The sequence below is a fragment of the Pyrus communis genome, chromosome 11, assembly GCF_041283825.1.
Source record: "Pyrus communis isolate YQ-2024b chromosome 11, ASM4128382v1, whole genome shotgun sequence".
Lineage (NCBI taxonomy): Eukaryota > Viridiplantae > Streptophyta > Magnoliopsida > Rosales > Rosaceae > Pyrus > Pyrus communis.
Genome location: NC_142575.1, coordinates 6,816,615 through 6,827,252, shown reverse-complemented (window position 1 = coordinate 6,827,252; position 10,638 = coordinate 6,816,615). Strand labels below are relative to the sequence as shown.

General features: G+C 39.4%; 1 protein-coding gene and 2 long non-coding RNA genes across 8 annotated transcripts; 1 reads left to right on the top strand and 2 right to left on the bottom strand.

Annotated features, from left to right (window-relative positions):
- Positions 1-3,660: 3,660 nt before the first annotated feature.
- Positions 3,661-5,639, bottom strand: LOC148692806 (uncharacterized). 6 transcript variants are annotated; one of them, XR_015952862.1, is made up of 5 exons: positions 5,500-5,639; positions 5,102-5,412; positions 4,622-4,975; positions 4,187-4,333; positions 3,661-4,072 (listed from the first exon to the last, which is right to left on the bottom strand). It is a non-coding gene; the product is annotated as an uncharacterized LOC148692806 (long non-coding RNA). The 6 variants fall into 6 exon arrangements; XR_015952863.1 differs by having other exon boundaries at positions 3,661-4,333; positions 4,622-4,805; positions 4,905-4,975; XR_015952861.1 differs by having other exon boundaries at positions 3,661-4,333; positions 4,622-4,670; positions 4,905-4,975.
- On the top strand, positions 5,137-5,507 carry LOC148692807 (uncharacterized). The gene is made up of 2 exons (XR_015952864.1): positions 5,137-5,247; positions 5,290-5,507. It is a non-coding gene; the product is annotated as an uncharacterized LOC148692807 (long non-coding RNA).
- A 1,206-nt stretch (positions 5,640-6,845) lies between the features above and the next one.
- On the bottom strand, positions 6,846-10,591 carry LOC148692805 (uncharacterized). The gene is made up of 2 exons (XM_088679852.1): positions 7,541-10,591; positions 6,846-7,426 (listed from the first exon to the last, which is right to left on the bottom strand). Exons 1-2 carry the CDS (start codon positions 10,254-10,256, stop codon positions 7,059-7,061), a joined length of 3,084 nt encoding a protein of 1,027 aa, XP_088535978.1. The 5' UTR covers positions 10,257-10,591; the 3' UTR covers positions 6,846-7,058.
- Positions 10,592-10,638: the final 47 nt, after the last annotated feature.

Here is a 10,638-nt window from a genome sequence, read left to right as displayed (position 1 = left end):
TTCAAGTCTAGATTATTGTTGGTAGAAAATAGTAGACCTTGACCAGGAGTCCCTTTGATATATCTAAGGATTAGCATAACTGCATCCCAATGCAGTTTCCGTGGCTCGTGCATAAATTGGCTCAAAGTATGAACATGATAAATGATGTTCGGTCTAGTGATAGTGATATATATCAATTTGCCAACTAACCTTCTGTATTTAGTTGGGTCATTCAACAATGCTCCATTTGTGGGTGTAAGTGCCAAGTTTTGTTCCATTGGAAAAGAATCTGGCCGTGCACCGAGAAACCCTGAGTCTTGTAGAATATCAAGTGCATATTTTCTCTGTGACATAAAAATTCCCTTTTCTGAGCGTGCAAACTCAATACGCAGAAAATACTTCAAATTGCTAAGGTCTTTGATGCGGAAGCGTTTGAGAAGAAATGCTTTGAGTTGTTCCATCTCTTGGATATTATTTCCTATGATAAGTATATCATCAACACAAATAAGAACGACATTGATTGAAGTACCTCGAACCTTGGTGAACAAAGAATAATCTGCTTTCGATCGATGATATCTAACTTTCTGAATAACGTCCAAGAAGGTGGTGAACCAAGTTCTGGATGCCTGTTTAAGTCTGTAAAGAGACTTTTTGAGCCGACATACAAGATTCTCCCCCTGTTGGTGAAGATCCGGATTGGGATCCATGTAGTCATCTTCATGGAGAGTGCCATGAAGAAAAGCGTTTTGAACGTCTAACTGGTGAATTAACCAAGTGCGGGCAGCATCAACGGTAAGGAGATAACGCAGAGTGGTGAGTTTGACAGTGGGTGAAAAAGTTTCTTGGTAATCAATTCCTGCAACCTGTGTGTATCCTTTTGCAACAACACTAGCTTTGTACCGATCAAGAGAACCATCAGACTTGTACTTCTTTTTGAAAACCCATTTTGAGCCGATAAACTTATGACCAGCAGGAAGAGGAACCAAGTCCCATGTGTGATTATGGTGTAATGCATCTAATTATGTTTGCATAGCTTGTTGCCAGTTCTAATCAAGGATAACTTCAGCATGTGTGGTGGGCTCACATTGACCTGTAATGTTAGTTAAAAAAGAGCAATGGGTAGAAGAGAAACGAGAGTTGGAAAGAAAATTAGATATAGGATAACGAGTACCTTTTGCAGAACGTGGTGCCAGAGAAGAGTGAGTGACTTGGTTAGACATGTAGTAGTAGTCTTTAGTTCATACAGGTGGCTGTTTGGGATGAGCGGACTGCCTGAGAGAATGCAGAATGAATGGTGAAGAGATGGGAATATCATGGTCGGGATGGGAGGCATTGAGATGGTTAGGAGGTGTGGGGGGTTCAAGAGGGGTGGGGACGTTTAGTAATGGAGGAGAGGTGTGCACGGGTTGGGGAGGGATGTCGGTGAGAAGGGAAATATGTGGGATATTTGGAGTGGGAGTGTCAACCTGTAAGGGGCAAGTAGTGGGGTCAACACCATGTGGGGTTAAGGTAGGTGGTTGATCGGTGATGGTGTTAGGTGCATGAAGCGGTGGAGTTAAAGGGGAAATGGGAGAAAGAGAGGTGGGGTCCTGATTTTTGGGGTTAAGAGCAATGATATGAGAATCAGGAGATGAAAGATTAGAAAATAGGAATGAAGTTTCATGAAATTTTACATCATAACTTATCAAAAACTGTTTAGATTCCAAGTTATAAAGTTTGTACCCTTTGTTACCTATGGGATAGCCAATGAAAACACACTGGTAAGCTCTAGGTTCAAATTTGTGGGTAGGATGAACAACGGTAGCATAACTGAGAAATCCAAAAACTCTTAGATGCTTAAGGGATGGTGGACATTTGTATAATAGTTCAAAGGGTGATTTGTTGGAAAATAGGGGTGAAGGTAAACGGTTGATGAGATAGACGACAGTGAGTATGCAATCACCCCAAAAGATGAGGGGTATGTTGGACTGAGAGCGTAAAGCACGTGCCACTGTAAGAATATGGCGATGTTTGCGTTCAACAACCCTATTTTGTTTTTTTTTTGGGGGGGGGTGTAAACACAAGTACGTTGAAGTTCAATGCCATTAGATTGAAAATAATCCCTCATGGATAGAAATTCAAACCCATTGTCTACTTTGATGGTTTTAACTATGGCATGGAACTGAATGTGCAAAGGTGATAAAAGACTTTAAGAGATTTTGTGTCTCAGATTTTTTTTAGACATTAAAAACACCCAAGTGCATCAGCTAAAACTGTCCACAATTGTAAGGAAGAAACGAGCCCCAGAGTGAGTGGGAATTTTGTAAGGACCCCATATGTCACAATGTAATAAAACAAACGGTGCATGAATCAATATTGAACTTAAAGAAAACGGAAGTCTTGTCTGTTTGGCCAAAGGACAGACACTACAATTATTGTCAAAGGAAATATCATTAGAAAATAACAAAGAAGAAGCTAATTTAAGACGAGAAGGGGATGGATGTCCGAGTCGTTGGTGCCATAAATTGGAAGGATGGGAGACTTGATGAGAGGCAGGTGTCTGGTGGATAGGCGACATGTAGTAAAGACCACCACGCATCTTACCCGAACCAATCATCTTCCCTGAAGCCAAGTCTTGCAAAACACAAAAAGTGAGAAACAAAATGGCACAACAATTGAGGGAGTTAGTGACTTTGCTAGTGGACATGAGATTGAGATTAAAAGACGGAACACACAAGACATTGGCTAAAGTTATATCAGAATTAAATGGTATTGTACCAGTGCAAGTGATTGGGATTGAAGAACCATTGGGCAAATTAACAACGGGTATAGACGTAGGTTTGGTGTTAGTAAATAAAGTGGAATCAGAAATGATATGATTTGTAGCTCCGCTATCCAAGATCCATGGCTTAATAAACACAAAATTAATGGAAGTAATAGAAAAAGAATTCGAAATCCATGATAGGATCGTGTTGTTGCATTGTGCTCATAAGGCATAGTCACCTGGTTTTTCGTCTTAATGGATCCATCAATGAACCCAATTTTATTTTTGGCTTGTAGGGCATGAAGCATAGACTTGCTCCAGAAGGAATAATTAGTGCCATTCAGTTTTTCAGAATCAAGTACGTGGCCAGGGTGATTTGAAGGATGAACATAGTATGGATTTGATAAATCCGAATTGTTTGTGTTGGGATTGGATATTTGGTTGTCTGTCATGGTGTTTTTATTTTGCTGGGGTTTGATGAAGTGGATCGAAGAGCCTTTATTGATACCAAATTAAGAAAGAGCTAGGTAGTTCCTAGGATTGATATATGGAAGAATAATATGGCTGCATACTTTCTGTGTATTGAACCGAGGCTATGTCACTACAACAAAAATGGCCACTGCACACAATAAATTATCTATGTCCTTTTGAGGCCAAAGAGCATCAACATATGTGCCCATAGACCAATAGCAACAGTGCAGCTACTATCTTAGAGTCTATGCCCTCTATGGGCATCGTCATTGCTAAAAAGACACAATAATGTATGTTGTGCTGAAAAGCGTAAGCACAAATAAAGGTCCTTTTGTGCCCAGTTCTGATTGTCAGATGCCTGCAGCCACCCCTGTTAGCACATTTATTGTTATTGTGCCCAATATGTCAACTATTTAAAAAAAAAAAAATATTAAAAACCGAAATCCCCTACAAATTGAGATTGAGGCTAAACAAAAAATTATTTTTTCATATAATTAAAACATCCCACAACCACACGCATCTATAATATTACAATTTACAAAGATATTCACAACCATTATATATAAAAACAACTAGAATTTTACATGTTCTATCCCCAACTAAAATAAAACTAAAATTATAAAGGTTTCAAGTGAACCCGCACAGTTCTTTTCTCATGTTCTCAGGAATAAGAACATCAAATATTAAGGTTTTAAGTGAACCCGCACAGTTCTTTTCTCATGTTCGAGTCGGCAACCTGGTCAGGGTGGCTTTGGTGGTTGATGGGTTTCGATGTGGCCATCGCGTTAGAGAGGGAAAAAAAATGATTGCCTGCTCCTGAACAACTGGGTTGTTTTGAATGGCCCCGCCAAGTACCCCAAGCATCCATTTTTCTTGTACCTGCATCACCATGATCAAGCTCTCCTATAATCGCAGCAACTCCCCCATTCAAATCTGACCCTAAATCATAAATAAAATAAAATAAAATTCAACATAGAAAGAAAAGGTCAGTACGTATGATTCGACTTCACGCAGGATCACCGACGCTGTTAAGTTTATTCATCATTGCTCGATCACTCTTGTTAATTTTCTTTTTCGTTTCGTTTGCTTTCGGCTTTTCTTTAACAGCGTAGGCACACAAAACCAATCAAATTCATTCACCTACGTAAGCCACAAAAGCATGAATATTTTGTTTCAAATTTCAATCCCAAAAAACAGAACCAATCAAATTCATTCACCAATTGATGCACACAGCACACAACTTTGTAACTCAATCCCTATTATTGCACACAAATTCTTGACTTCTAACACAAAGCCCACCTCCAATTCCACATAGCAAAAGCTGGGCAATCAATGATTTCAATCCTAACTAAAACTTTTAACACAGTTATAACCGAAACAACTCTAATCACTTTACCAAAAAATAGAATGGATAGAAAGTGGATGTACCTGTAATACGAAACTGGCTGAAGTGAAGAACACAAAGATTTGTGCTTTGCTGCTCAAATTTGCAGAGTGAGAGAAAGTACCCAGAACCAAAATCATATTAGGGTTGAGAAATTGGAATTTATTAGAATTAGGGATTAATTAATACAACTGTGCCTCAGCCCAATTCTATTTTTTTTCATTTGGCCTAAAATAGAAAGAACCAAAAACTTCAAGTTAAAAAATTAGAGAAATAAATCTGAAATTTTAGAGAGACAAAGTGAGGAGAGAGAAATGGGCGGAGGACCTTGGGCGAGGAGTCCATTGACGGCTTCGTTGGGGAGGACCTGAGCGCAGTTTTTCACAATCTCCTTTAAGCTTTGCACCAAAAATTAAAAGCAACATATCATGATTGAAGAACACAGCAGCTGAAGAGCACTGTCGCAGTTCCATCAAGTAACACGACCAGTACAGCAAAGCAAGAGGGAAATATGCAGTCCTCACCTCAGGCTCGTGTGAAGAAGCAGAGCTGGAGGACGCCGCCGCAGTTTGAGGTGGAGCTGGACGGGTTCAACAGCTCTAAGACTCTCGTGTCTCGTTAACTACAGCAAGTTAAGGTAGGTGGAAAAAGGATAAGAATGGCGACGGAGGCGAGAGAAGGGAGTCGGCAGCGAGGTGAGGATAGGACGGAGGCGAGACCGTTTGTGTCGTGTGTCACCGAGTGAAACGATCGGCTTCATCACCAGCTCGGGCCTCATCACCCATCGACGCCACTGCTACTTCTCTCTTCGCCGTCCCGTACGCCGCTCTCATACCTGCAAAACACACAAAACCCGAACAAAATCATATGTTTCTTAGATCTGAAATTGAAGAAATTTGGCTATGAATTTGTAGAAACTAACTTGAGGATCGGAAAGATGATGGGAAGAGGATTATGAAGGTATAATTTGACGGTCTGTGGTGACAAGTGGAAGGCGGCGCTGTTGCCTGAAATATATGGACAGGAAGGATACGGGAAGGAGAGTGAAGGGGAAGGAAGAGACAGGATGAAGGGAGGAGAGAGAAGACTAATAACCTTTTCTCATCTTCAAGTTTTTCATCTTTTTTTATTGTTATTTTGCACAAAAGGCACAATTATTTTTATACGCGCCGTTTGAAATCTAAAAAGCATGTAGTGCAAATAATTCAAAATGTACATTTGAGGGTGGTATTCTTATTTTATTTAAAACAAAAGGCACGAAAATATTATTGTGTCAGTTTGAAATTAATAAACAATCTTATTATTGTGGAATAGGAAAAAGTAAATATGCAGAGGACACAAAAAACATGCTTTTTATTTAAATATATTAAATTAGGGGGCACGAAAACTGCTATCGTGTCTTTGTAAATTAATATTAAATTTTCATTTTTGATGTTGAAGGGACACATGAAAGTTGGATGGACATTTGGGCACGAAAGTCTTGATTTTCATGCCCAATAATGTGTTTGTGTCAACTTTTTTCACATTTGGGCACAATACTTGGTGCCCTTTATGAAATATGCACTGTGCCACCCTTTTAGTGTTCAAAGGGACATAAACTCCTTATCCGTGTCCTCAATTTTGTATCCATAGCCCCTTTTTCTTGTAGCCCATATATATATATATATACAAATACTAATAGCAAAATCAAATCCTGATTCTAATCCTATAAAGCCGAGATCCGCAATACATGGAATAGCTTTTTCTAGTTTAGACAAATACGATATTATACATTAATTACAATATATTCTTAATATGAAACTCTTTGATGCTCCGTGACTTAACATGTTAAACACCTTCATATCTACAAGTACAAGCCGAGCTCTATTATCAGTATAAAGAACCCTTTTGTATACAAACTCGACACTGCCAACACCAGTCAAATTACCGATCATTGGCTTTTGAGAAATTAGCATATGACACTTGCAAGTAGAGCAAGTCCGAATACTAAAGGGATTATTAATTTCAAGCTGCAAGCTAATCTTCTTTTCTCGGAGCTCTTTAGACTTGCAATTGGGCAGCTTGAGATTAGGAATTCTCTTGCAGAATCTAGTGTTGTCAACAATTCAAATATCACTTTGATTTTTGAAAACACCTTACCCTGATGGTGGTCAAGTCTGATAGGAAACTCAACTCACCATATTTACAGCTTCCAAGATGATTTTATTGAATGTTGAAGGTCTTGAGGTTATGAATCTTTCAAAAATTTGGAATATGTCATTGTGAATATTCAACAATTTCATGGCATAAACTAGACTTTAATCGATGTGAATATTACACAAAAATACGAAGTACAAGTAGTAATACACTCTTCACACAATGAACCTCATTGGTGATTATTTACATTGCAAACTTCCACATCTATTGTGGTAACATAAAAGCTAGACTTACACATGCAGTACACAAAATTACTCTATCACAAAAGCACATAAAAAAGAGTTTCTATCCAAGAAAAGTGTTCCTAATGGAATGAAGTTCAGATGTAACATCATTGATATTCTTTAGTCGATCTGTTGGGGATTCAGCAGAACAAGCAATTCCAATTCTAAATATTGTACTCAAGCACACCTCAACTTTATGAATTCTCGCATTACATTGATTGGGATTCTCGTTCATGTCTCCTTCAAGAAGTGGTGCGTCTGCAATCTCAGTAATTCGCCCGGGGAGAGCCATCTTGACAAAATTATGAAGGTTCAAGCTATCACCAAACATGTTATCAGTGGGTCTCTTCCCTGTACACATCTCCAACAAGAGAATGCCAAAGCTGTAGACATCACCATTCGTTGACACCTCACTCCCCATGCCATACTCTACAATTCAAACATCACATTTGTGTATAAATAGTTCAGTTTGAATTTTGTAAATTAAATACTCCAAAATAAAAAAAGGAAATATAATGAAGTGTATATCTAACATATATATACCTGGAGCTGCATAACCAACCGTTCCTCTTATTCCAATGGAACTTGTCTGACTCTGAATTGCTGAAACATTACTCGTTAATTGTGAGAGAAACCTTGCTAATCCAAAGTCGGAAACATGGCTAGTCAGTTCGTTGTCCAAGAGAACGTTGCTTGGCTTGAGATCACAATGAACTATTGGCGTTTCACAATGATTATGAAGATAATCCAGTGCACAAGCAACACCAATGGCAATGTCTAGCCTTTGAAGAAGACTTAACTTCTTGGGTACATGGTCTCTTAACTCTTCAGTTCCAGTTGGTGGATGCAGCCACTCCTCTAAGCTCCCGTTGTCCATGAACTCATAAACTAGAGCCTTGAAATCATTACCATGAAAATCAACACTTGAACACACAGTTATAATCTTGACGAGATTTCGGTGCCTAATATTTCTCAAAGCTTCACATTCGGCTATGAAACTCCTCGAAGCTCCATGGCGTAACAAGTTAAACACCTTCACGGCAACAACTTGAGCTTTATCATCCTCATCAAGAACTCCTTTGTACACAGACCCAAAACTGCCAGCACCAATTAAATTAGCCTCTGAGAACCCTTCAGTAGCTTTGAGTAGAGCAGCATATGACACTTGCAAAATAGTGTTCCCCAAAGTGCTCAATGAAATTTCTTTCCCTTTCTTCCTTGATGAACAAAGAAAGAAATAGAACACCATGGCTATTCCTGGAAGAGTAAGCCCAAATACTAAAGGGAGTATTAGTTTCAAGGTACGAGACAATCTTCGTTTGTTGGTCTCTGTAGACTTGCACTTGGGAAGCTTTAAATTAGCAACAGGGCTGCACAGATTAATGTTGCCAGCAACTGAAATAGCACTCGCATTTTTGAAAATACCTCTCGTTGGTACCACTCCCCAAAATTGATTGAATGATAAGTTCATATTCTTTAGGTTCCTAAAGCCTTCTAAAAAATGTGGAATTTCACCTGAAAAATTATTGCGAGAAAGGTCTAGATCTTGAATCCCTCTCATCGAACTCATAGACAAAGGAATGGACCCATTGAAGAAGTTTCCTTGCAAATGCAGGACTTCTAAACTCTCACAATCACCAAGGCTACTGGGGAGTTCTCCAGATAACATGTTATCAGAAAGATCCAGTTCACTTAGACTATGGAAATTCCCAACCTCCGGGGGAAGGGAACCTGTGAAGAGGTTATTAGACAAGCCCAAAGAAATAGATAAGGAGGGGAGTCTAAAAACTTGTATGGGTATTGTGCCATTTAGGAGGTTATCAGAAAGATACAACAATTGCAACCCATGGCATTCCCCCAGATCTGAAGGAATGCTGCCCTCAAGATAATTTCCATGCAACGCAAGATTGTATAACTTGGTTAAATTTCCTAAAGAAGTCGGAATATTTCCTGATAAATTGTTCATGAAAATATCTAATTTTCCAAGGTTTGAAAGCTTACCCATGTCAGAGGGGATGTTACCTGTGAAGCTATTATTCCCCCAAAGCAACCATTCCAAGCTCACCAGATTCCCTATCCCAGATGGGATACTTCCATATATTTGGTTGGTGTCAACCACAAAAATTTCAAGTTTGGTTGAGAGATTGGCTATTGACATGGGCAATGTCCCTCCAAAATTGTTGTTGCTAATAATCAACCATTGTAACTGGGTGGCATTGGTCAAGTCCGAGAGAAAACTTAAGTCACCATCTTTACCGCTTCCAATATTATTAAGTTGAATGTTGAACTGCAGGAGGTTGTGAAACTTTTGGAGATTCGGTACCTGTCCAATTAGGTTGTTTCCCCCAACCTCAAATCTCAACACACTTGTGACATTGGATATCGAGTGAGGAATGGACCCAGTAAGTTGGTTTGAGCCGATGTTGAAGACTTCGAGATTGGGAAGATTACTGCCAATATCTGATGGAATACTCCCCTGAATTTGGTTAGTTGGCATGGAAAATGTAACAAGAAAAGAGAGGTTATAAATGGAGGAAGGGATGCTACCAGACAACTGATTTGATCCCAATCCCAGGAAGGTTAATTTTTTCAACTGACCAAGAGAACCGGGGATGTTTCCCATCAAGTTATTACTGAGAAGACTTAGTCCCTGGAGTGACGAAAGGTTCCCCAAGGAAGGAGGGACCTGTCCCGTTACATTATTATATTCTAATGCAAATTTTTGCAGTTTGGAAAGCAATCCAATTTCTGAAGGAATTTGACCCACCAACTTGTTGCGAGAGAAAAACACATGGATAAGGTTGAAGCAATGTGATATATTGTGTGGAATACTGCCACTAAATGAGTTATTGTCTAATCGCAATACCTGTAATCTACGCAAATTCCCAATCTGTGGAGGAATTTCATGACTGAAGCTGTTGTTTTGCAGCCGCAGCTCCCTTAGAAAACTTAGATTTCCTATGTTTGGGGATAGTTTGCCTACCAGATTTTGAGATTGCAGGTCCAGCTTAGTGACCCTTTGGCGATGTCGTCGACTGCACGTCACACCATGCCACATGCAAAAGTGCGTGGATTCGTTCCAGGAGCTCATCACGTTGTAATTATGCAGATCTTGCTTTATTTGAGCTTTGATGCCAAGCAGCGCCAGCCTATCCGTCACATTCCCTCCAAGTCCCGATTGCAGGGAGCTCCAACAGCAAACGAACACTGCACTAAAAAGCAAGTATATCAAGATGAATTTCGAAACCAAAACCCCCATTCCTGATCTGGTTAGCTGTATATATAACTAGTGAGAGATGCAGAAAGAAAGAGAGAGATGGGTGTTGAGTTGTGAATTTGGTGAGTTCCATTTGTTGCATGACAAGGAAATTTATAGAAGGATAGGATCATAGGAGGAACTTACACCACAGTTTCTGGTTCTTGAAATTCAAATATGAGAAAGAATACTAGGACCTATTGTCTGGCACTTTCGGTACGCCAAGGACCAAGACCATTAAAGCACCTTGATTCCAGGAGCTGACTGGAAACATTTGGCAACCATCCAAAATGGAAAAACAAATACATAGAACCCTATATTTTGATCACATCAGACGTCACGCTAATATCATTTAATATGAAAGTTACCTTGCAGGACGACCTTA